This window comes from Platalea leucorodia, assembly GCF_965183815.1.
Source record: "Platalea leucorodia genome assembly, chromosome: 15".
Lineage (NCBI taxonomy): Eukaryota > Metazoa > Chordata > Aves > Pelecaniformes > Threskiornithidae > Platalea > Platalea leucorodia.
The window spans coordinates 5,784,534-5,810,617 of record NC_138837.1 but is presented as its reverse complement, the minus strand read 5'-3'; the positions used below and the strand labels follow the sequence as shown (position 1 = coordinate 5,810,617).

Genomic DNA, 26,084 nt, shown 5'->3' with positions numbered 1-26,084 from the left:
GGCCTCCACTGGAATGGTCCTTTGCGTGATGCATAAATAGCTGGTCCCTGCCTTGGAGAGCCCAAGTTCGGAGAATCAGCTCCTGATGAGTAGATTTCTCAGATATAAAGTGGCAAGGATGTAGCTTTTGGATCTGCCTTTTCTGTGTCTTTTGCACGTTCAGTTGGCGCTGGGGTAGTTAAATCCCGGCGTCCTAAAAGCTGGTGCTCTGGGCCAGGGACTGGGGAATAAAGTCACCTGGAAGAGGTGGGGAGGAGGAGGGAGGCTGAGACCATATTCTGAAAGTGGAATTTAAAGAGGGGAAGGAAAGTGATGGTTTTGGGATGATTTCTGTCTCCAAAGTTGAAATATCTACCTGCGTTTTTCACTTCAAATTAAGTATTGTAAATGGGCCTGGGTTGTATCAGGAGCGCATCTGGGGTCTCCGAGATCTTCATGGGTTCATCATGGGTGATGCTGCTTCTTTCAGGACTGTGGCCCGAGGGTCTTCCTCGTTAGCGGAGTCTATTTTTGGCGTACGATAAACAAGACCTCTCCTATATCACCTCTGAAATAGGCCGGTACTTTTCTTTTTACAGTTAAAAAGTTCAGATTAAAAATCTGACAAATCACAAATACTGTTTGAGGTTGCTGGGGGGCTTTGGGGGTGTTTTTATTTTTTGTTTGTTTGTTTTAAATTACGTGTTTCTTCAAACCAGTATGAGTACATCTGCTGTTAGCTGTATTTTGATTTTGTGCTTAATTTGATATGTACACTGAATGTAAGTAGATGCTTTTTTTATTTGTTGGTCTGGTCTGCTTTTCTGCACAGCTTGAGTAGACTAGATGTCACACGTTTTAGGATGCTTTCGGCAGTCTTCGCTGATCAGAAAATATTTCTACGTGACTTGAGCAGATACCTTTCCTTTAAAAAGAAAATAATAAAAACTGAGCTTTATATAGGTGTCCGAAGTTGTCATTATATAGTGCCTTGGTGCCTTGCTTTTTCTAAATTCGGAGAATTTTTAATTTGGTCTTACAGTGCATTTTTTTATGAACTGTGGGCTTTTTTTTCTTTTTCTGTGTGTGCATGGGAGCTTAAAAGTGAAGCTCAGCCAACTGGCTGAAGCTGGAAAAGTGAGTAAATAGTCCATACAAACGCTGGAAAGGAGGAGATGCCGGGTTTAAAAATATTTTAATAAATATGAGTCATGTTCCTAAAGAATTTTTATTAAAATGATTTAACTTTATAGTGACATTTTAATAAAGCCTTTTATTAAAGCTTTGGGTAAAACCTAACTTCAAAGGTTAATTTACTTGAACAGCTCCCTTCTAAAAGTAGGGGTGGCATTGGAGTCCGTATTTGCCTTGTGCCTGACGCGGCATGCCGTGGTATCTGAGTGATGGTATAAAGACAAACAATCCTCAGTCCTCGTGTGTGGCACTGATGCTTTTGCACAACGCCCGATTCCTGTACCGCATCCTCCTCGTCCTGCAGTGTATCGCCTCTGAGGTGTAACTGGGAAAAATCAGGACCGTGGTTTTGGCATGTCTGGTAGGGCTTCCAGTTTGCCTGAGCTGTACCGTACAGAGCCTGTTAGATTATCCATTACAGAATTACCTGCCTATTTAAGATTCAAAAGTGTTGGTTGCTCAAGGCCTTCATTGTACTTACCTGAGTAATTGAAAGTATTTAAGGGCGAGCCGAGCTAACTTTCTTAAGTGCTGCTGCATTGAAAATAATAGTAAGCCATTTTATTTTTTCTTTTATGGTGATGGTCTGTACAAAGAGATTTTGCTATAGTGGCATTTCCACTTGTAATTGTGTATTTTCTTGTAAGAATAGAAGCAATATGAACAGGAGAAACTTACTGAATGCAGGATGGTAACTTTAGGGGAGGGAGGGAGAGGGTTTATTCAAGGGCTGGACCTCTGGTCATCCCTGCTCCTCTTTACTAGATTCCTCATTTATTCTGCAACTTGGCAGTGAGTGCCTTGCTCTTCAGCTAATCATGCCTTGTAAGTGGGTTTTGTTTTTCATGTGGCACTGACTCATTCTCCTAATAGGTCGATAATTTCACAGCTCCTTATCACTAGTTTGTCATGTGGAACAGAAGAAATACAACTGTGAGTCTGTTGGGTATTAGACAATGAGGTGAGAGCACAGTGAACAGGTAAAGGCTGGGGAGGTGCAGCTCTCTCCTTTGCAGAACATCTTTTTCTATCTGCTGAAATTAAGTGACTTTGTTAGGAAAATCATGAGAGCGTGCTCCTGGAAAGCACCTTCTGAAGGGGGTTTTGCAGATATGGGCAAAACCCATCTGGTTTGGTTAAAGAGTTGTTGTTTCCCATAGGAGGGAAAAATGGGGCTAAAGCAGGAGATTGTGCTATAATGTTAAGCCTCACTGAAATGTAGCTCGGGCTCATTTTTAGTTAGTAACTTGTGCTGGGATTCAGGATGTTCTCTGTGTGCGCAAGTGCTTCCTGCACAGAAGGAACTGAGAAGTTCGAGCTTATGGGCCGTTTGTTTCAGAGCAAAGATGTTCGGATAGGTATAGCTGTAAATCCTGATCTCTCTTTTTGGTCTGGGATCATTGGGACAATAATTGAAGTGGACTGGAGGCTGCTGTAGTAGCCCTGGGTTGTTCTGTATTTACCCTGTGGCGTTGGTTCATTGTGAAGCTGCTTGACTTGCAGTGCTGGGGGGTCTGGGAGGACAGAAGGTGGTTTTGAGGTGTTAAAAGGTGTGCGTGCAGTTCTGCAGGGGGCCATGGTACTTACAGCCAAAATAGTGTCTGTATTTTGGTTCTGAACACTTATATTTTTGGGAAGATGTTGGTAAACTGGAAGGGGCAAGAGAGCTCACTGTTACATCTTTGTAAGAGACTACAGCTATTAATTTGTGGAGGACTGGTGAATGCAATCATACCTTGAGTGAAAGGAAAGAGGTAATGACCAGATTTGAAACATGCAGAAGCAAAAGAGGAGGTGAAGGTGAGCCTGGCTTAAGTGCGAAGAAATACAGGAAAAATACCAGGAAGAAAGAGAGGACTTGCTAACAGCACCCTAGGGTCTGGCCAAGGGGACTGCTACTGTGTTGGACTGCAGTACTTCAATGTCCACAGGGCTTCAATTAGCTCTTGGGAGCATCCTCAATAGCCTTTGAATTTCAGGTGAGTAGCACTTAAGAGGAGTAAACTATATAATATTTGCGGAGTTTGCACGCTGTTGGAAGAGGGTTGGTGGAGGAATCCTTCCTGGGGAGCCATTGAGACATTTTGGACAGGAATTGTAGTGATGGTGCTGCAAGGAGTGAATAGAGACATGCTTGAAGAGCTTGCACTGGGACTTTGCCTCCCACAGGCACTTCTTGTGTGGGAATGTAGTGATTTTTTTTTTTTTTTTTTCCTAAGAGTTCTGCTGTGGGGTGGGTTCTTCAGCTGTTCCTACCTGTATGTGGGCTGGGAGCCCGTACAAAAGCCTTGAGTGCTCTTGTTCAGAGTTTGGAGTGGGCTGCGAAGCAGGCAGGGGAGTAGGGACATGCTCAAGAAATGCTTCTTCATGGCTGGAATAGTATGAAGTATGGTTTTATCTTTTTTTGAAATAACCGAAGAATCAAGCTCCCACCTAGCAATTGAAACTTCACGAACCGTCATTTAGGAGCGGATTCATGAGATCTGAGTGTTATTACGGTGTTAAGTGTTCTGCGTCCGAGCAAAATGTTGCCTTTAGTGATGCCTGTGATCCTGTTGCAGTGAAAGCGGTGTATGGGGTGGTTCATTTAGGAGATGTTTGCAACATTCCCTGTCCTGGCATGCAGACTTGCTCCTCCAGAACTCTTCTGGAGCAGGGCTTCATGCTGCTCCTGGCCCCGCAGCATTAGGAAGGCGCTGTGATTCAGAGGGTGGTTTCCAGCCCCAGAAATTGGGAGGTGAAGGGTCTGTTTCTTGCTCTGCCACTCAATATAGCTGCAGAGTTCTGCAGTATCATTTTCCTCTCTGGAAAATAGAAGTGATGATGCTTACACACCTTGTCAGTTATGCACTGCAAATATCTATGTAAATTAAAGCATCTGTGAAATGTTTTTGCTTCCTGTCCGGGTCGGCGTACTCCACGTGTCTCGTGCATAGTCCGAGTTGCTTAGCTCTCCAGAAAAGCTAAAGCTATCTAAAGATACGTAAAGCTTTTTTCTTCAGAATACTTGAACCACACTGCATGCAACATTGTGTTTCTTACTACTTTGTCCCTGTGTCTTTTTCCCATCAGAATCCTGTTAGCATCCTTGGCATTCATTTGTAGTGCCAATGGCTCCTGTGAATAGGCTTCCTCTAAGACAGGTTGCTGTGCAATGCTGCATTGCTCTAGTGGTGTTAAAATTGGGGAACCTAGAGGAATACTTCCTTGGAAGCTTCAGCATCTGCAGTGTTTATGAACTGCAGGCTTGTCTGAACTGCTTGTAATCTTATTAATGATTTGAACTGGCTGCATCAGTCTTGATGGCTGTGGGAAATAAGAGAAATTTGATAGAGAAAGATCTATTCAGCTCTTGCCAGGGCAGCTTTGTACCCTGCAGTGTGTGTGTTGGTGCTGGCCTGCCTGGCTGTAAAGGTGCCTGCCGGAGGAGCTCCCATCAGCGCCTTGGGGAGGAACAGGGCTTGAGGGGTCTGCTCAGCAGGGGTGGACAGTGTGGGATTGGCATTTACTGCCTGCTGATTAATGACATTGGGTTTTATCTCTAGTCTCTCTCTTCATAAAGATAACCTTTCGTGCATAACCTGAATGGGAGCTGAGGCCCTGAAGTCAGCAGAGAGCCTGAGGTGTTACCAAAGCCCAGGTCTGGTAGTGAGGCTCGTTGGCACAAGGTAAACACCCACCTCCCCATTCCAGTGTGATCCTTCCTGAGACTGCAGAGAATACAGGGCTGCTTACTCAACGGTGAATGGCATTTGTGTGGAAAGGGCTGTATCTGTTCCTGAAAAAAGAACTGTTAACCCTAAAGACTGCAAGTTTTGCTCTGATTTCATCTCTTGGAGCTGTGACATCTCTGATTTCGTCTCTGCTTGTTTGCTGTAAAACCTATGTTCGCTGCTAAGAGATGGAGTAAGTTGCTGAGCTTTGGACCAGGTAAAGGATTTGTGAAATGTTTATGACTTCACTGGAGGAACTTCTGTGGTCACGCCTCAGAATGCATCTGTTCCCTGGCGGCAGTCGGTGGCGGTCCTTCCAGTTGTCCTTGCCCTGGCTGTGTTGGGCTCTCCAAGGTGAGCTACGTCTGATGACTCGGAGGCTTACATTTGGGTTCTGGAGCCGGCAGCACAGATGTTCCACCCATGCCACTCTTCCTGTATCTCAACTCGGTTATATGGGTATCGTCACTGTGATGATTTTTCAAAGTCTGTGTGGCGCAAGTGTCAGGACTAAGGGAATTTCACAGCCTTAAAATGCAGTGGTGTTCAGTTTAGTTGTTAGTGATGGAAGTGTCTTTGTCTTGAGCTGTCAGTCCTAAGACCTGATGCGATGGCCTGAGAACAGTTCACGCTGTGTGAGTGCCTCCTGCCCTCGTGAACTCCTCTGAAGCAGTGGGCAGGATTGGGTCCACTTTCTATTTCAGTGGACAGTCTCTTCCACTGGAAGAGGTTGTTCTAGACATGGCAGATGCTGCTGCAATGCATTCCCTCCTCGTCTGACTCTTCCTTACAACTTTGTCCATTGTGATCAAGAGCTGCATTTTCTTCGAGGGTCTTGGCAGTGCAGGTTTAGGTGGCTGGGGCAGAAAACCGAGCTCTGAGACCTCTAGCACTGCTTACAGTGTTACTTGAGCAAGCTCTTTCTCTGCCTCAGTCACCTAGACTGTAAAATAGGACTGATAGCACCAGCCCTGTTGCCCATCAGGAGATCCCTACCAGCTATTCGCAGTCTGTTGTTGTTGCTCAGATACCTAAATGCCCAGTTTACCTTACAGTTTAGCTGAACGTTGCCAGGAGCTTTCTGAACAGGTTTTGCCAACAGAGCATTGTGCCAGGGATTTCTTTTGTATTTGGATTTAAATTGCTTGCTCGTGATCAGCCTCCTTGCTTTGGCATTGAGGGAACGGGTTTTGTATCTGTGTATTCTCTCCGGACATTCAGCTCTCGGAGGGACCTGAGCAGGGCAAAGTGGAAGGCAGAATCACTTTGGAGGATGTAGGTAGTGTGGAGGAGCTAGAGCATAAGTACAACTCTTTAGGGTAAAGATTTGCATTTGAGTATGAGCCCTCCTTTGTGCAGGCAGCTCGTGGAGATCGCTAGGTCACTTCCCTGTCCTCTTGTGCTGGAACGGTTGGGGTCTGTCTGGATTTGTTGAAGCCACAGGTGGTTCTTGCTGAACTGAGCTGCTCTGTCCTCTGTGGGTTTTGCTTCTGAGATGTGAAACAGCAAAGAAATACGCTCCTTTATTTCTGGTGTGTCTTGCTGCAGAAGTGCCTACAGCAGGTCATGGTTTCTGAGCCTGGCGAGGTGTATAGATAGGGGCATCAGAGTCAGTTTGTGCTGGGGCTTGTCTCATTTAACACCTTTATTGTCTGGATGAGAGGGCAACCAGTGTGATGTTGGTTATTGGTGCTTCATAAGATACCTTGCTGCCTCCCTGCAGTAATCAATTCCTGATTCTGAGGGGTGTGAAAGCCCTGCCGCGCTTCCTCTTGGGTCAGAGATACAGTTAGTCCTTCCTGACAAGCTGGCACCAAGGGGTCAGCTCTTTCTTTACAGCGTGATGGGGCAGATGGGCAGAAAAGGGGCTCTGTTTCTCTGGAGGGCTGCTGTAGGCAGACACACCTTTCAAGAAAAGAAGTTACTGCACACCTTGGGTTTTCTGCTGCTTGAAAAGGAGGGGGAGTTTCATGAGCACAGGATCTCATAAGTACTTTCTGTGGGCTGTGGACCAGCTTTCTGGATGGAATTTTTTCTTTGCTCCATGCCATAGTCTTGCATCCTTGGGATGAAGTATTTCTTATCTTTGTCTGCATCCTCAATTACTGGAGGTCAGGGCTCCTTTTCAGGGTGTGGTGTTGTCTGCCCAGCCCTTACAGAAAGGACCACAGAACTCGTTAATGTTTTTGTGTAAATACAATTGAGCTTTTCTCCAGACTCCAGTCTGCTTTATCTGTTTTACAGTAAGTTACAAATCCACCCTTTCTGGCTGCCTTTCTCTGCTGCCTGCCTTCCCAGAACTGGGAAAGCTGTTTAGGAGAGAGGTGAGGCTTCTGTATTTCACAGGCCAAACCTGAGATTACAGAGATCTGTTTTCTCTAAACTGTGCAGTGGGTCAGTAACAGTAGTTGTGCTTCCCAACCTGTTGGTACACTTATAAATAAGAGGGGGCAGCAGGTGAGCTTGGTGAAGACAGAGCTGAGAAGATGAGGTCAGGTCATCTTACAGGCCATGCCCTTTCTGCCCCCCCATGTTTTATCTCTGCCTGTACAGCTCCACGCCACAGAGTTCGTGATAGATACGCTGTCCAGAAGACTTTGCCTCTCCTCCTCATGGTCCTGCTGCACGTCTCAAATCCAGGGTGGCTTGGCTTAGAGAGGCCTGATGATGGGGCTGGCCAGCGGGCAAGTCTTCTGGCAGACGGCCTCCAACAGTATTACTCAGCTAGCAGCATGCCTCTGCAATAAATCATGGGAGATGTGATCCTTCTCTCCCATACCCTGTTTTTACAAGGAGACAGGGTTCATGGGAGATGCAGAGAGAAGCTGGAATTGCGCAGAATTAAAAACTGGTATTGCCAAATATACCTGTTCAGCTAAGCAAGGAGGGTCCCCTTTTGTGAATCAGGAGCTGTCTTTGCTACGGGGTGTCTGTCTTTTCTCTGCACTGCAGACTGCTGACGTGCTTCTCCCTGTCTGGCAGAACTTGGTGCCACGTTCAGGGTCTGGGCAGGCCCTTTTTCAGGTCTACCAACAAATCTTAGCAGCTCCCTTTGGAAACAACGCAACAGAATGACAGCAAGCGGCTTCTTGTGGCCTAGACTCATGCTGCAGCCTCTGCCTGCTGCACAGCTCTTCTGCATTGATCCTATTGACTTTGTACTTCCATGCTGATACTCTCCCGTTGCTCCACTCCTTACTAAGCAGTCTCTTCTAGGAACTGAACGCTTGTCTGCTCCATTCCCCACTGGGCTGATGATCCCTCCCTGGCCCAAATGGGGCTTCTACGGGATATAAGTGCGTCTGGCACCAAGCCCCTAGAGCAGCTGGTCACCCTGTTTCACCAGAGCTCTTCCAAGGGCAGCCAGTGGCGTCTTTCATCACTGAGGCTGGTGGCGACCGTTTCACAAATAGGCGATTCTTGGTGGGACATGTTCCAGGTGAAGTAGTGGTATCTCCCTGTTGACAGATAAATGTTTAGCTATGAGAAGTACCAGCAAAATTGACCATGTGTATTTAAAGAAGAGTGAACGTCACTAATCTTCTGTAAAACTATACTATGTTTTTTAAAAGGTTTCATATTACCAGTAAGGTTAGAAACCCCAATAGATTTCAGCTTAACATCAACTCCAAACACTTCTCTTTTCTGAAAGTACAGTTCAGCTTTTGCAACCTGTGAGTTTCTGAACAATTTGTATAAAATTTCAGGTCAAAAATCTTCCTACTTCTGGAGAAAAGCCTTTTCACTGTTAATCTCCATCCTGTTGCCTTGTTTTGTGTTTGTGACTGCTGCTGTGAAGTGAGCGAGGAGTGAAGGTCTGCAGTGGTCTCGGGTCCTTTGCCCGAGTGGTTGTGCTCAGTGTAGAGCTCAGTGGTGTGCGAGTAGCTGAAGAGATTCCTTCTAGTGTGTGTGTTACCTTTCATAAATCTGTTTGCCCTGCTCAATTAAGGCTGGCTAACTTCCAGGTATTCAAGCTCCATTGAAGTCTTGTGAATAAAACACCAGCAGCCCAGCCTCCTTCATACATAGATGTACAAAGAGCTTTGCAGACAATCCCGTGTGTCAGGAGTCTCTCCCTTTGGCTGTGTTTTCAGCTCGGGGGTTTCCAGTTGTCACCAGTGCCAGTAACTCAAGGTTTTCACATGGCTCTTTTTGCAGGACAGGCTCCCCGTGCTCAGTAGATCCCCGCTATATCTCCAAGACAATCCTCTGGCACTTAAAACGTCACTGTTGCTCTCTGGATTAGAACGTACCCCTTTAAAAGGCAGCTAGAGGGGGTCAATACCCACATGTGAAATCCAGGGCAACACGATGTGGATATGAAGACTCCTGGGCAGCGGAGCTCTCTACCCAGGAGGCGATTCTGGTGCAGTTATTTGTACCCTGGGGTCTCTAAGGTAACTGGTCACACTGCAGTGTTTTCTGATTCCTCAGAGATGCTCAGTATTTTGCACTCCAGTGCTGTCCCTGCATATCGCAGGAGACCTTGCTAGTCCTGAGAATGGGAAGAGCTAAGCTCCATGCTAAAACTGGTAGCAAACCTTCCCCCAAAGACCTCTATAAACCCAGAGAGAAACCTTGCAGAAATGCTGTCAATTTTTTTTTTTTTAAATAATTTCTCCATAACAGAGGATAATGCTTTCTTCAGGGTCAGCTATCGGGCACGGGGACCCTGAGCACAGGTCAGAGGCTTTGCCGAGACTGTCAGTTTTCAGTTATCAGCATCGACGTGTTCCTTCTGGTTCTAGCTCTCCTAATAATAAGCATGCAGGCTGGCAGTTCAATTCTTAATGAACTTCATCTTTATTAGAAATGGCTTCGCTCTGCAAGACTGGAAGGCCTTGGTGATCCCTGCCTGGATTCCCTGCTTGACTGTGTGGTGGGAAAATAGTCCAGTGTCGTGACAGCCGTGGGAGGCTCTGTGGCCGTTCTGAAGTGCTGTGGGTGGCCTGGGTGCCGAGCGATCCCCCTGGCCAACACACCCACGGGCCAGCTCGGGTCTGCAGCTGGCTGCTGTCGGGAGGGACCGGCACCGAGGTCCTGTGCCCACGGGATGGCTCCGAGGGGGCTCAGCGCCTCTGCAGCCTCTCTGCACGGCGACCCGATGGAAAGTGTCTCACCTCTCCATGGACTTGTTTTCCCCTTTGGAGCGCATGCCTAGCGCACAAACAAAGCTGTTCCACGTTTTCAGCTTCAAAGCGTTGAATGAATTCCAAGTAAATTTCACTTGTCCAGACAGCAGTTGTGGCTCTCCCAGAAAACGTGACAAGGGGCTTTATCCCGACATGTCCCTAGCTCATCTGCTCTGAAGTGGTTGTTTATTCCTCCTGCATCCTTTTAATGATATAAGATGTAATCAAGAGGCAGCTGAGACCCAGTTACATAACTGGTTGTCAGGGTTTCTCTTTGGCAGCGTTACCCTGCGTGCTGTTTGCATGCTGACTTTCAGGAACTTGGGGATTTTCTGTTAACCGGCTAACTCCTGAACCTGATGTGGTGGTAGTTTGGTTTTTGTTTTTGTTTTTTTTTTCCCCCTAATGCCTACTAATTTTGTCTAGTTTGAGTTTTCTAAACCTCAGAGTGGATTTTATTGCTTGGGGTTGTGTGAGGTTGGTACAGGGTTGACGTGGTCCGGGTAGACCCCGCGCCAGGCTGGATGTACCTGTAAAAGCAGGTGGCTGTGCTCTCGCCAGCACAGCTGAGGGCTGGTGTGCAGCACCCTCTGCTATTCGCTCTGCTCCGGGGCTCCCCACTGCTCCGCCAGTTCAAACAGGTCATTGTTCTCAGTCCGGCTTCTACTTTCCTGCCAAGTCTGTGCTAATCAGTGTTTTTTCTCCCTTTCTCTTTTATGTCTGTCCTACTGATAAAATACGGTGCAAATGGGCAAGTGAGGGAGGAGCTATTGTTTTCTTTGGCACACGGTGACCATCTGAGCAAAGACTGAACCAGACTCCAGCCAAAGATCTGTTTGCTGCTCTGCAGGAAAAGGTGCCTCAAGAATGCCGGCCCTCTTGCCTCCGCAAGGCTTCGTGCTGCAGCCCCATGTGGCGGTCCAGCAGAGATGGCTGCGTGGGGCTGCTTGTGGAGCCCGGTGTTTTTCCTGAGCATCCTGCGGATGCTGTTACTGAGTGACAGCAAATAGTTTTCTTTCGCTATCCCCCACCACGCTGCTTGCTGCCCAGTGCACAGCTTCTTGCTCCTGCCAGGCCCGATTTAAATCCTGAGATGCAAGAACAAATGCTGCGTGGTGCCAGGTTTATTGGTCAGAAACTTGCCCCCTGGCAGCAGCCTTTACGTGGGCTGTACTCTGCTAGTTGAAGATCGCAGTACATTCTCAAAACCGGCTGTATCCAACATGTTTGTGGTCTGCGCTTTATTTTGTATATAATGCGTGGTGGACTAATCCTCTTACCTGGAAATCGCGTTTGATGAGGCATTGCTGGTGGAGGTTGTAGCGGCTGGGCAGATACAGTTTCTTTCAGAAAGAGTGATTTCTGACTGTGTTCAAAACATGCTTTCAGCTGGATGAATTTCAGAAAGGGTGAAGGGTGGGAAGGTCCAATATATATAGCGTCTTACTCCAACACAGAGTTGCAACCCTAACATGGGACCTAGCAGATGGTATAATTAAACTGCCAGCAGTTTTAGGCTTGAAGTGGAGGCTTTACAACAAAAAATCTGCAAATCTAAATTACGTGTGAAAAGGTTAGATTAAGCTCCTAGATTTGAGAAAACTTAAAACAGAGAATTATGCTTGAAAAAATGAAAGAAAGGTCTATTGAAAGTAAGCAAAGTTTCTTTTCTGACATAAAAGTTGACCTACAGTGTTTGCGTTCCTCATGTTTCAGCTTTGTCCTAGGCTCCAAGAGCCAAAAGTGAAAGCAAAGAGACTGCCTGCATGAAGGGTGTTAATCACAGCATGTTGTGCCAGCAAAGATCAGAGCAAAAAATTAACAAACCACATCCATTGTGAAAAGTATATTTGTAGCTAAAAATGGTGTTGAAGGTGCCAGCAACAGAGAAAATGTAATCTTTTTTTATAAAGCATTTTCAGGATTCATAGTAGAACTGCTGAACTTCAGGTTCAAGAATCTGAACCTGTTTCATTTGAGCAGTTTTTTTTGGACTCCTTAACTCTCTCATGGGCAGCAGATGGGAAAAGGGAATTTGAAGAAATAACTATTGCCTTCAGGTGATGCTTTCAAAGCATTAATTGCTGGTACGAGTCATTAACTGTGGCCAGTGTGGAACCATAATCCTAAACATTAGAAACCTGGCTACCAGTGCTTCAGTGGGAAACCCAATGATAAATTCCAGTGTGGTATAGTGCTTTTCTGTCGTTTATGTTTAGGAATCCTTGTGCATAGCTGCTTATTGTTAGACTTATTCTTTTAAAGCAAGGACTATGTTGACCACCCTCTTTTGTATTCTCATACTTAAAGAAGCTCACTTCTTTCAGCACTGGAGTGTCAGAAAAAAAAAAGATGCTGTGAGAAGTGTGTTCCTGCCGTTCTTTTCAGTTTATGAATCTTAAATCCCACAAGCTTCTTGCAACTAAAGAGAGGAGAGGGTTAAAACCTTGTAACTTAGTGTGTCTGCTCGTTGAATATCTGCAGTTTTAGCAGTTGTGCGTGTTTTACTTTTTACTTGTCTGTGCCTAAATAATCCGTTTGACGGCGTTTCCCTGGTTCTCTTTCATTAAAAGGCAGATCGGGAGCGGCGCAGAGAAATTTCCTTACTAGATGACATTTCATCGCAATGTCCGATCGTTTGGGGCAAATAACCAAGGGAAAGGATGGGAAAAGCAAGTACTCGACTCTCAGCCTGTTTGATAAGTATAAAGGAAAGTCAATAGAAGCTATCAGAACTACAGGTAAGAAATGCCTCCAGAAAGCTCCTTTTGGTGTCTTCCAAGAGTGTTGTTGCAGAGCTAATTCAGGTTGTTGGCCCTGTGGGTAAGATGTCCAGTGGGAAGCAGCTGGGTTGCAGAGCTGTTTGTGCTGGTGTCTAAGCCTGTGTTTCATTAGGACTTTAAGGAAAATATGTGCGGTTCTTTGTGCTGCTGTTATTCTAGAGACAGGGAAGAATTACAGCAAAACAGCTGGGGGACTGTTGGCCCTTTTGTTTAGCCTGTGTCCTTGCTGCAAAGCAGTCAGGTTGCAGACTTGAGGGAAAGCCTTACTGGGGCCTTAGGCTATACCAAGACAGGGCAGTTCAACTGACTGAAGTGCCTTAAGTTGGTCAGACCTTGTGTGAGGTGAGAGTCAAGGACTGAAGCCTGTGGGCAAGAACCCGAGTTAGTTTTGCGGTGGAGATGTGACCAAAAGTAGACGGTGGGATCAGAAAAATGGAAACATTGCCTGGACTGGCTCTGGATTTGGTGTGTGAGTAGAAAACCAAAGAAAATAAAATACCATCTTAATAAATGTGATCTGGTGGGTAGAGCTGGAAAATCTACACCTCAGGACTCCTGGGTTACGTTACCAGTCTGTCTGCTAAGAGGTGGACTTGGATGGCCATTTCCCCACGCTGTGAAAGGGCGATGCTGCTTCTCCTTGGTGAAATGAAAGAGGAGTATCTGCACAGGTAGCTAAAGACTCTGTGGGCATTTTCTGTTAGGGAGAATTATTTCTTTCTCCCTCCCGGCTGTTGTAGGAGGCTGCCTGTTAGCCAGCTGCTACGACAGATGGCTGCTTCGCCGTGGTCCTGTGGGAAATGACCTGTTTGTTGACATAGCAGCAGCGGTGCTGCTTGTCGTAGGGTTCTGTTGGGACTGCACCCAGCCACAGTATGCTAATTAAGGTTACTTATCTAGCAGGATATAGCCCTATATGACCTGCCATTGTTCCTTTCTCGCTAGTTATTCCTAGACATGGCTTACAGAGTCTTGGGAAAGTTGCTGCTGCCCGGCGCATGCCTCCTCCTGCAAACTTGCCTAGCTTGAAGTCTGAGAACAAAGGAAACGACCCCAACATCATTATAGTACCCAAGGACGGTACAGGATGGGCAAACAAGCAGGATCAGCCAGACCAAAAGAGGTAGGTGGAACTACTCTTTGCGAAGTTTTGTCAGGCAAGCGGCAGCAGTTGTGCACTGCTGTGCTGTGTGTTGGACCTTACCGTGATCAGGTCTCGGTTGTCCATGCCAGTGTAGAGCCAATATTAGCTTGATCATTTAGCAACTCCTATATTGCCAGAGTTGTTTGTCTGTCATCTTGCCTTCCTTCCCCTTTGATCTCACCTCTGCTGTCTCTTTTCAGTTCCAGTGCGACGGCTGCACAGCTGCAGGAGTCGCTGCCGCAGCAGGGTTTGCAGAAATCTGTCTCCAATTTACAGAAGCCGACACAGTCAATCAGTCAGGAGGTGGGTGCAGGCGGTCTCTGTGACTGCCACCCTGCTTCCCCTGTCCCCAGACAGCTTGAGGGTTTTCTTTAGTTGTCTGTGTTGCCTTGCACAAGTAAGAATCAGCAGACTGCAATTTACCGAACAGCACCTGTATAATCAGTTCTTGTCAAAATGACTGTCTTGACTCCCAAGTTACTGTGCCCCAGGAATGCTGTGCTGCAGTTAGAGTATAATTCTGTGCACGTTACCTCTGTACCTTTCAAGTGTGTGCAGAAAATCTAACTTCAATCTAGAAAGAATGGCTGGAATGTGGGATGGCTGGTTAGCACTTCTAAACTATTTTACTTTGGGTCTAATTCAAGTGTCGCTTGGTGACAACAGATCCAGCTTTTGCTCCCAGCCTGATGAGACTTGATAAGAAGAGATCTGGTCATGTGGGAGAAGTAGCCAGTGTCAGGACCTGAAAAAGCTACTGGCAAGTAAGAAAGGTTCCCCAGAGAGTACAGGGACCTGGCCTCTCTGTGCTGCAGTTTTCACACTTTTAGTTTAAAAAAATTTCCCAGCCCTTGAGGTTCAGGGAAATCAGGACAGGAGTTATGTTTTGAAGAGGAGAAGAGTGGTTTAATGCATGAGAAAGTAGGGTAGCCTTCAAGCTGAGGTGTAGCACGGAGCAAATCTAGAAGATTAAGAGGGACCATTTGGGAAAATGCAACAGAACAAAGGGAAAACTTGATTAGAGAAGGAAAGCAAGAGGAGTGGTTTGAGGAAATAGTTGTTGAAGATGAGTGGAGGAGAGATGAGAGGCAGGGCAGAGGAGAGGATTTTTGCTGTAGCATCATAGCACACTGGAGTGGGGAACAGCTAACTTTAGCCCCAACAAGAAGCTGGGGAGACATGTGGCATCCAGTGACATCTGGGTGATCTGGAGGTCTGAACCGTAGCAGGTGCCAGCCAGGAAATGAGAAACAGTCATGAGACTTCACTGATCTGTGGGCGTTGGGGGTTTTTTGTGTTTTGTTTTGTTTTCAGAGTACAAATTCAGTGCCAGGTGGACCAAAGTCATGGGCACAGCTGAATGGAAAGCCAGCAGGACAAGAAGGTGGTGAGTATGATAAACGGAAATGGAGCTGGGTATGTGCCTACTTCTCTCAGGCAGGCATGAGATGGGGTGGACTCCATTTCTTCCTGCCCCCCCCCCCCCCCCCGTCTAGACTGGTGCAGAATGGGACACAGCTGTCTCAGTTACAGTGCAGTGAGGCCATATGAGCCTTGTTTTCAATCTGTGTAGTGTGTTGGCTGGAATGATGCAACTGCACCTGTTCAGGTCTGCCAGTGCAAGACATAGCTTGAACAGAATGTGTCTCATTGCCACCTTGAACCAGAATGACTCATGCACTCGGGAAGCAGCAGGGAGTTCGGGGAGGTGAAGGTTTTGAAGAAGGGAAATATTTGCCCCCTCATAAGCATCTCTCATCAGCCCAGAAGAGCGTGTAATAAAGGTCCAGAAAACAGAGTGGAAGAGGGGAGGGATTGGTTTAGAAGAAAGGAGAAGAGAGGACATGGGAGACTGGAAATGCAGGCATCTCCATGGCTAGTAGCATGGGGAGCTTCACCTAATGAGGTGGTCAGAAGTGAGGCTGTAATGATAATACTCAGGGAGGCTGTACACAGCATCTGTGGTCCAAGGGTGTTACCGTGTCAGTGGCTGGAAGTGGCATTGAAGCTGTTGCAGGATGCACTTGCTTACACCTTGGCTGTGGCCTTTCTATTAAGTCTCCCTGAGTAACTGTGCTGCTAATGGCTTCTGCTTGACTTGAGGATCCTGAAGCAGTGTTAACATAAATTGGGAGTTTAGTTGTCTTCAGATGCATCCATTTCCACATGGGAGGTGGTTTCCAGCTGCACTGAGTACTACCATTAAAACTGTAGTGAGAGTAACAGCTTGGTTCCACTGTTTTAATGTGAACAGACCTGGAACCATTCAGTTGTTGAGTGAAATTGCAGAGAGGTTTGAAAGAATTGAGACAGCTGCGGATTGCAGAAATGGAGGGGACAAGCTTATGCTAAATTAAATGAGCCCTTAATGAGAGGGTGTTTCTCAAAGCTAAATGCTAAAGCAGAGACTTGTGCTTGCCTGAGGTTGGTGGCTAGTGCAAAGACTGTGTCTTGTTTGGTTAATTGGTACTTTTTTCAGGCAGTTGCTGTGTGGACCTCCTGTACAGTCATTTTGAAATCTGATCATCTAACAATGTTCTTAAAGATTTTTTGAAAACTCATTCTAGGTCACACTTATCAATATAGAGTTCTCAACCCAAGAAAAGAGTTGCATATGTGGCTAAGAGCAGCTTAATTGGAAGGTAATTGAATCACAGAAGCATCAGAAATCTGGCTGAAAGGACTTCTTAGCCCATCCCATCCTCGCACCTCTTCTCCAGTGGCATTGAACAATTGCTTTTCCTTCTAAGCTAATACAGCAGTTCCTAATATTATTGACAAAGAGGAAAGTCTTTTGCTTTTTGCTCTCTTTTAGGTATTACTGCTATAAAATCTTTTTTGGAGGGCGTATCCTGAAGAAATGTGGTCTAGTAAATTAATTATGAACTGCTCCATGCCTGTGTCTTCTGTATAAGGGGCATTTGGAGGGGAAAAAAAAAAAGATGCACCAAACTTTTATCAGTGTGCTGCTGCCTAGGGTTAGAGTGCAAATTGTTAATGCCTGCACATTAACAGTCATTACATTGTGCAGCCTTACCTGGTGGGTGGAAGTCTCCCCTGAAAGACGCTTACATGTTGTTAATATTCTCGTTGCCATTCCAGTTCAGTAGAATAATGCGGTAGAAATCAGAACTCTCGGCATATCTCAGATATTTTGTGGTGTATTTGAGAAATGTCCATGTGTATTCTCATCTGTCCAAAATATTTGAAGGTGTTGTATGCAGCAGTTGCAATGTCTTCCCTGGAAATCTTCAGTTGGAAAGTCTTGTGCAGTGTGCAAGTTCCAGAAAGTGAAAATTACTTAAGCCAATCCTTCTTGACTTTAGGGCAAGGAAGGATAAAGATAGATGAGACTCTCTTGTCAGGTCTTCAGTACTCATTGCTGATACTTCTAACATGGTAATTCTGAAATGCCCTTTTTAAAAAGAGCATTAGCCAAGTAACACCAAGAAACAGTTCTCAAAAAAGCAATTGTTTTAATGTTTAGTGGTGCAATAATGCTGACAATTTCCTTTTTGTTCAGTGTTATCTTGCCAACAGGTTTAGGAGAATTGCTGTGGGTTTTTTTCCAGTCACTGGCAGATCTTTAGAATGGACAGAAAGCTGTCATTCTAGGGTGGCTGGTGACTCAGCAAGACGTTTTGCCAATGACAAGAAATGAACCTGGCCTGATCTGGTCAGTGATCTGCATCTTAAAAATGCTGCAGCAGGGAGGAGGGTGGGGTATAGCGTACAGCACTCGGTCCTTATCTGTGGTCTTTCACCGAGTATATTGCCAGAAATCTTAACAATAGACTTCCCCAGCAGAGAGAGATCTGAGCAGAAAGAGTCTGCTTAAAAATGTCAAATACTTGATAACAGGGTGTCGCCTATAAGCGATCTAGCAGAATTTAGCTCTCTGCCTCGGTCTGAATTTTGTACTTTACAAAAATAATTGGAAGCTGAGAAAGTTCACTCTGACTTCGTTGAACATGAGAATTTAAATGAAGATCCCAAGTTAAGAGTGTGGGAGTACTGGATGGGGACATGCGTTGTCGTGTTGGTGACAGTGTCTGGGAGTGTTTTGGATGTGAGCTGAGGTGCTGGTACGATAGTAATTTGGGTTTAAATATGCTGGAGGCCTAGATTCTCAGGAAACGCCTTTCCAGGCTGATCTTGTAAGGGAATTGAAAGAGTGGAAAGATCTTCTCTGAGTCCTACACTTATTTGTCTGACAGGTTCAAGGGCCTCAAGCCGACTGTTATCCTTCTCTCCCGAGGAATTTCCGACGCTGAAAGCAGCTGGCGAGCAGGACAAGGCTGGCAAAGAAAAGGGCGCCTTAGATCCGTCGTATGGGCCAGGACCAAGCCTCCGCCCCCAGAGTAAGTGAATGATTGTGTCTTTCCTCCTTACCCCAGCTCATAACCCCATAGGCTGTGTTTTGGCAGGGGAAGGCCAGTTCACAGTATATCAGATATTCCGTCCCTACGTTTCCTTCTGTCTTTTTATGAGTTCGCATGTGTCAAGCTGCTTAGCAGATGACCGCAGATTCGCATGTAGTGCTGATGTTCACTGCCTGAGTTCTGTGGTCCAGACAGTCAAGTATGGACTGTCATCTACTACATTGTTTCATAAAAATTGCTGTGTGATGTTGCAAAGCAGGCCCCTTCCCCCTGGGCTAAGGGAGAGTCAGGAGCGAAATGAGTGGGTGGTGTAATGTGGCTTCTCTTTGAGTGTTTGTGCATGATCTAATTGGCCTTAATTCTGCAGGATAAGGGTGGTGGAGATGGGAAGCAAAGTCTGTTTGAATTTAGGCTTATTGACAAATAAGAACACCACTAGTGCAGCAATTACTTAGTAATGGCTGATGCTGCTAGTCTCTTAGGAAAATAAACGCCTTTGGAAATTTTCCTTGGTCCCTGATGTTTTTCTACATGCTCAGTGTAATTAGGGCTTGACCAGAGTGTTTGAGTTTCGAGACTTTACGGCAGAGTGGCTGCCGGCATTTAGAAATTAATTTAACATAATTATTACCTCCTTTCCAGATGTCACCAGTTGGAGGGAGGGCGGTGGGAGGAACATAACCTCTGCCACATCTCTGACCGCCTCCCCTGCTGAGCTGGGCAGCAAGACCTCTAGTACCGGAGACGGAGCCCCCTCCTCAGTGAGTGCCAGCGATCCGAAGGAGCCGTCTCTCCGCCCAGCTCAGCCTGTCCGCAAAGGGGCTTCGCAGTTCATGGGAAATGTCTACCAACCACCTACATACCATGACATGCTACCTGCTTTTGTAAGTTGCCCTTTCCCCACAGCTGCCTAACATCCTTGCTGCTCATAATGTGCGTGTGTGTTGAAGAAGTCAGCTGATACGCCTGTTTTCTGGACTCTCAGTTGGTTCCCAGGGCTTGCTCAGGGATCCTTCTCTTGATCTATTTTTAGTTGCCCCTGTTGTGCAGTTACCCTTTCATGCTAGAATGGTGTAGCACAGCCTTGCTCAGCCCAAGGAGAAGTTGCTGCTTTCCCTCTAGAGCAGGAGAGGGTAACCATTAGCACGTGGCCTGTTAGGCAGCCAGATGTGAAATGTTTGTTTTCCCTTTGTGCAAATGCAGCTACCGTGCTCGTGTTGTAGCCTAATCTGTGTAAGTCTTCCTGTGGCAAGGAATAAAACCAGACTATTCTGCTTTGCCGCATTCCAGATGTGTCCACAACAGCCATCTGAGACCCCTGCATCGCTGGACCGAGGGTCTTTCCCCCTTCCTCAGCTCCGGCTTGAGCCCCGGGTACCTTTCAGACAATACCAGATGAACGACCAGGATGGGTAAGGCTGCCATGGCTGTTCTGCTTGAGAGGCGGGTTCAGCGTGTGACATGAACCTTAAACTATGCAAGAATTCAGGCCAAGGATCCAGTTGTGTGGGTGAAGCTGCAGGCAGCCACAGAGGAAACCTGGTTTTTACCCAAAGAAGCAGTGCTTTGCTCCAGCTACAGCAGCATCTGAAATGTTGCAGGACTGCAAGCGCTGTGTGTCTGAAGAGCAGGTGGGCGTGAGAAGCAGTTGTGTGTGATCCTGGACGGCAAGGGTTGCAGCTCTGATCTGTAAGCCCTAGGAAGTGGGTACCAGGTAGAGAAGGGAAAGAAACTTTGTTGGACAGGGAGAGAAACTTGGAGCCCTTGTATACAAGTGCATGGTAGAAAAGGACTGATTCGCTGTCACAAACTCAACTCTACATTCTTTTTACTATTTGCTGTTTCTAACCATTTCTTTGCATTTCCCTGTAGAAAAGAGAACAGGCTCAGCCTGTCTCGCCCAACACGTCCAGTTCGGCAGCAAGTAGAGAGAGCACCTCGGCCCACCATTATCAATGCAGAGAACCTAAAGGGGCTGGATGAACTAGACACTGATGCGGATGACGGGTGGGCAGGTAAAGTGCTTCCATTCTCTAGCTTCAGGCAACAGCTTAGGAGGTGAGGCAAAGTAGTTACTCCTCCCTGAAGTGTGAAATAGTCAGGATATTCTGGTGGCTCTGTTTCACTGCCACAGAAGGAAGGGGAGGGGAAGCAAAGAATGGTCTGTGTAGTTGTGAAATTGCTGTTGGTGTAAATGATGACACAATGGATCCTTCTGATCCTTCCATCACACTGTGCTCAGGGAACCGGATCTGAAGACTCCTAAAAGCTGAAAACACCAAACAGTAGGAGGATAGCAGTATGGCTGCTGGGAAGAAGAGTTAGTCCTGCCTTTTCAGTCACGGTGTTCAGTTTCCAATTACACACAGTCTAGCTTGGTGGCTGTCTCCTCATTTGCAGCCTCCATTCCCAGACTGTTTGCTGCTCCTCTTCTGGGAGCCCAGCTTTTCAGCAATGTGGGTCCACACTACTTATGTCATTTCCAGTACCTGTGGTGGATGTCTCGTTTTCCACGTAATTTATGCCAAGCCTGTGCATTCTCTGGTTTAGTGCCAGAGAAAGCATAAGCTTTATCAGGACAAAGGACCTGTTTCTTTCCTCTCATATATCCCTTCTCCCATCCTGCCTTCTTAGGCATTCATGATGAAGTGGATTACTCTGAGAAACTGAAGTTTAGTGAAGATGAGGAAGAGGAAGAAACTCTTAAAGATGGACGACAGAAGTGGTAAGGAGTGGCTGTATTTGCACCTACAGTTGTTGCAATAAAAGTATAACAGTACCGGGATCTCTTTAAAACTTGCTCTAAATGTTGAGGCTTGGTCCCCTGATTCATACTGTGACTTTGATGGCTCCACTGGCCACCATTTGAGTGGGCCTCAAGGATGTGCGTGGGTCTTGAAGCTGAGTGCCAGGATGCCAGGCTTTTTTCCTCCTCCCCTTTCTGTGTCTCACTGTTATCCTGCTGCACAATAGTGGTGTTAATCCTTATGCACCTTAGGAGGAAAAGTGCATTGCTTGTTCTGGTGGGGTTTTTCTGTTTATTTTTTGAATCTTTACTTTTTGTTACAGTCAGTTGCCTTTGCCACTTGATAAGACTGCAAGTGCTTTTTGAGGCAAGGAGCAAATATAACAGCAAAGCTGTTTATATGACAGGAACAGCTGGGATCCCAGAAGGCAGCGACAGTTGTCCCTGAGCTCTGCAGACAGTGCAGATGTCAAGCACACCTTGGAGGAAGGAAAGAATTGGGGCGACTCAGTTGGCTTGTCCCGGCCAGTCCGGAAAGTGCAGGATTCACAGCAGCCTCCGAGGAAGCTGAATGGCTGGAGCTCTGCATCCGAATACCAGGTAGGTTGAACTCATGTGAGTGGGCTTGTGCTGCTGGATGCAACGCATCACTGTCCTTAAGAGGCTAGTTTGAGATTTTATTGAAAATGGGATGCTGATGAATTTCCCAATTCTTTGTTTATATTCAGCTGGAGAGAAATCCATCTGCATAGCACTCCCACTAGAGAAGAGAAATTGAAGCTGGTCCAGAGCAGTGGGGTTGTCAGGCAGTGAGAAAATGGAGATGTTGAACCATATAGCAATAACTCCCCACCAAAAAGGGGATTTGCATGAGGATAGAGAGGAGGGAGTCAGGAGGGGATTTTCTCAGTGTGGAATGCAAAGCTCAAGATACAGGAGATGTTTGGGTCATGCTTATTGAGGAATGTTTTACCTTTGGCAGAAGCCCACACTGGGAAGTATTCTCAGACAGCAGTCCCTTGAGGATAAAGAAGAAAAAGTGCCACTGAGACAGAAGTTTGTGCACTCTGAGATCTCGGAGGCTGTTGAGAGAGCCAGGAGGCGACGGGAGGAGGAGGAGCGGCGAGCCAGGGAGGAGCGTCTGGCAGCGTGCGCTGCAAAGCTGAAGCAACTTGATCAGAAATGCAAACTGGCTCAGAAGAATGGAGAGACCCCGAAACACACAGAGAATGAAGACCTGCGACCCCCAAGCACAGAGAAAAATGCTGTGCAAGAGAATGGTCATGCTTTCCGTAGAGGTAAAGAAACATTGCTTGCCTCACCATGTAAAAAGTGCTTTTTTGCTATTGTGCCAGTCTCTTACCTGAAGTGTGGGGGAGTTCCCCCCGAATGCTCCCTCCCAGGTACTTCAGTTGCGCTGGAGATCAGCTGCTTCGTGTATTCTGCAGAGTATTTTGGATTGGTGATGAAGGTTCACTTAAAAAAAAAAAAAATCCTATTAAAACAAGTGCAGCCTTCTTTGGTTGCCTTTATCTGTGCTCAGTCAGCTGTGCTAGGAGAGGCCTTGTTGGAATAGGCCTCTTGATCTTCTCATGATTGGATGATGATATTAAGAAAGTGCTCATGGGCCACAGGTCAGAAAATCAGTTATCAGTAAGTGCTGGCAGCTTTAAGGAGTAACAGGGGAAATGGACTTTTTCCTCTAGTGCTTAAGCAGAAGGCTGATGGCAGAGGAGGATCTCGTAATTTATCACTAAAACAAGATGGACAAAGCCCTCTAGAGCTGTCAAGGCAAATCAGGGAGATTGCGTGTGATGTGCTATATATGATTGTAATAAAATTCAACCATGTAACACAGTCAGGACGTGCCTACACCTGTGTGTGTTGTGATGTGGTGGTGCACTCACAAGCCCTGTCACAAGCAGGGCTCTTCAAGGCTTATTTTCTTCTCTGCAGCAACCCCTGAGTTTCACACACAGGATGTCTCTGTTGGCTATCTGGAAGAGGAGACTCCTGCCCCAGCAGCAGCAGCCCAAAGCAGCAGTGAGGAGGAGCTCAGAGAAGCTCCCTCCCCAGCACAGGAATTCAACAAATACCAGAAGTCTCTTCCCCCACGATTCCAGAGGCAGCAGCAGCAACAGCAGCAGGTAATAGGTGTGACACTCCCACCCCTCTTCCTTTGGACCCCCACCAAACTGTTGTGTTTGCTTGATTCTCAACACAATCAGCACCAACTGACCAACTGTCTTGGGGCTGGGAGGTGGTAAATAGGAGTTTTACCCTGGCCTTTTCAAATACTTTTGATCACAGATGTATCCTGTCTGACGGGGTAAAAGGGCTCTATACAGGTTACATGAATTTTGTGTGCACCCTGTGATGCTGGAGCTGTTGTGGCTGGGGAGAGGCGTGGGCAGGCCAGGTTTGTCACTTGCCTGGGGGAAAAGTAGACACTGCTGTCAGAAATATTGGCTTGTCTTGCACGGTTGTCTGGGTGTCTCCTGACAATGTGAAATCTTAGGAGTATGTGGTTTGTAGCAGAGCTCTGGTTTGCAAATTGTGTGTATGCAGGAGAGGCTGGGGATGTTGCCCTTCCCGTGTCCAGAGTCAAGAGAGCAGCAGTGGCTACCTCGGTACTTGCTGTAGGCCTGATCGGGTGAAGTCTCTAATGCCTTTGGCTGGCAGTGAACCTGGTGAACATCTGTTCTTATTCCCTGGCACAAGATGAGAGCCGCTGTTCTTCAGCACTGCCGCAGTGACAGGGAGCTGAATGTACAGGCCAAGGGAAAGGAAAACCTTTGGGGATCGGCTGCTTCCATTTCACTTGGCACTTGCTGTGCCCTTCCCCTGTTAGCTGTGGGCAGCCATTTGCTTGCTGGGGCAAACTGTGCTTAGGTTGGCGGGTGGTTGGACTCTGCTGCTGGGCTGAATGCGAGAGCTGTGAAGCGGCACACTTGTGGTTCCACCTCCTGCCTTTGCAGAGGAGAGGTTGGTCCTCTACATCTGCTCTCATCTTCTACCTACCCAGCTCTTTTTCTGTGAGGCTCTTTCAAATCAGTATTTTCTTTGCACCATAAATAAGTTTGGTCTTAATTGTTTTATTTTTGTTTCATTGAAAACTCTCCTCTGGGGCTCTAAGAGGCCAGCCTGAACTGATTTATGTCTTGCATCTTGCCCGGCCTTGCAGTGCTGTATGTGCCATACATACTGTTCAGCTCTTCTTCCCGATGCAGTCAGCCTCCTTAGGGGAGCAGAGTCAAAGCAAGGGACAGAATATTCAGGCTTGAGATAATGCAAAGTTAATTGCCATTCTTTGTAGAATAATCACTTGAAATGTGATATAATCAACACTGCTGCAAACCTTAGTGAAGAGCTCACATTTGGCTTTTGCTTGGAAGCTCAGTAATTGCTGTTTTATGGATGTTCCCCTGTGCTTGTTACTGGGCAGTTGACATTTTCATGATTCAAATGTACAGCAGCAAACGCTGCCAGTGTTAGTCTTTAAAAGAGATGCTCTTAAACTAAAAATAATTGGATGTCTTTGCTGTCATGCTAATAATACCACAGGTCATTGCTACTGGAAGAACATGAAATTTTCATTTTATTTTCTCTTATCCTCTGTGTCGTTAGTGTATATGAGGCAATTTGTATTTTGGCTGGCTTGTATTGCTGCTTTAGTAGCAATGGTTCCATGAAAAGAACAAAATAAAAAAGTGTTGGTATCATTAATGAAATATTCTCTCCGAGATACTGGAGCACTAGATAACTCGGATATAATCTTTGCATTTATCTGAGTTTCTCTCTTGCTGTAATGATGTGTCAGGTTCAGATTTAAGGGTGTCTCTTGCTCTGCAGTAGGGGATTGGCTTTTTTTATAAACAGTTACAGCATCTGACACTGTTGTAAGCTTAGTAAGAAAAGATGGTGGAAAGTTTGACAGGTAAATAGATGTATTTCATGTTAATTGGAGCTATTTACCTTTTGAAAGCTTTCTTTGGTACACAAAGCTCCTTTCAAATACAGGTTCTTCTTGGACCTTTAGCAAAAGTTAAAGGTCAATTCAGATCTGTATCATGACAGTCCTCAGCTAAAGGAAGGTGAACTGGTTGTGTGGGAGATGGGGGACAACCCGAAGGTGTCAGCCCATCTCTGGAGGATGCACAGGAAATACTATCAAACATTAATAGCTCTCTTAATTGAGCTTAGGTTGTTCTTATCTAATCTGTTTGGCTAACATGAGTAGAACTAATATATATGCACACTAAATAACTTATAATTGCTTTTCCTCCAAAGAACAACATCATCTGAAGTGTTTGGTTCCAGTTAGGAAATTGTGTGTGACAGGAAGCTGTCCTGTATCTCACAGAAGCGTTGAGAAAATGCGAAGTCCAGTCTTGAAGCTGATCCCTTGCATTTGGCCATGTGGTGGGGCCCACAGTGGTGTGAGATTCTGGCTGCAGCATATTCTGGCTGTTCTGGGTATTTGGAGAATAACAACAACTGCCACATTCCCAGCTGGTAGTGAATCACCCTTACCCATCTGATCTGTTTCTGAGCCTCTAACACCCAGAATGTATTTTCCTTCGGCTGGCCAGTTTGCAAGTGTGATTCCTGGCACTATGACCATTCATGTCAGACGGCCCATCCTTCTTCTCTGCAGGAGCAGCTGTACAAGATGCAGCACTGGCAGCAGCAGCAGCAAGTCTATCCTCCCCCATCCCATTCCCATCCCCAACGGACGTTTTACCCACCACACCCCCAGATGCTTGGCTTTGATCCTCGCTGGATGATGATGCCCTCTTATATGGACCCTCGCATGGCCCAGAGTCGCACCCCTGTGGATTTCTACCCTTCAGCCCTTCACCCTTCAGGTAAGGTGTTTTCCGTGTTTCCCTTCATCATGGCTGTTGACTTGGTCCATATCTGGAAAGTTGCTGTGCTTCACCCACCTTGCCTCTGTCCAGACTTTGCGTCCTGGCTGGCTGTGATTGACCTTCTGTAGGGATGAGAAAGA

The 26,084-nt window shown here is 46.4% G+C and overlaps 1 protein-coding gene across 16 annotated transcripts in view; it reads left to right on the top strand.

Annotated features, from left to right (window-relative positions):
- The window catches only part of PRRC2B (proline rich coiled-coil 2B), a 48,035-nt gene that overhangs the window by 1,628 nt on the left and 20,323 nt on the right, over positions 1-26,084 (top strand). For 14 of the 16 annotated variants that reach the window (XR_014229832.1, XR_014229833.1, XM_082327462.1 and 11 more), the window contains exons 2-14: positions 12,592-12,759; positions 13,747-13,924; positions 14,146-14,248; positions 15,260-15,332; positions 18,163-18,306; positions 18,970-19,211; positions 19,618-19,739; positions 20,200-20,342; positions 20,962-21,052; positions 21,481-21,673; positions 22,056-22,371; positions 23,030-23,220; positions 25,731-25,941. Coding sequence is in view for 14 of the 16 variants with exons in the window: in XM_082327462.1 (XP_082183588.1) it covers positions 12,645-12,759; positions 13,747-13,924; positions 14,146-14,248; positions 15,260-15,332; positions 18,163-18,306; positions 18,970-19,211; positions 19,618-19,739; positions 20,200-20,342; positions 20,962-21,052; positions 21,481-21,673; positions 22,056-22,371; positions 23,030-23,220; positions 25,731-25,941 (2,122 nt within the window). In the remaining 2 variants the exon portion in view is untranslated. The remainder of the gene's footprint in view (positions 1-12,591; positions 12,760-13,746; positions 13,925-14,145; positions 14,249-15,259; positions 15,333-18,162; positions 18,307-18,969; positions 19,212-19,617; positions 19,740-20,199; positions 20,343-20,961; positions 21,053-21,480; positions 21,674-22,055; positions 22,372-23,029; positions 23,221-25,730; positions 25,942-26,084) is intronic. The other 2 variants (XM_082327469.1, XM_082327468.1) reach the window with 1 other exon arrangement.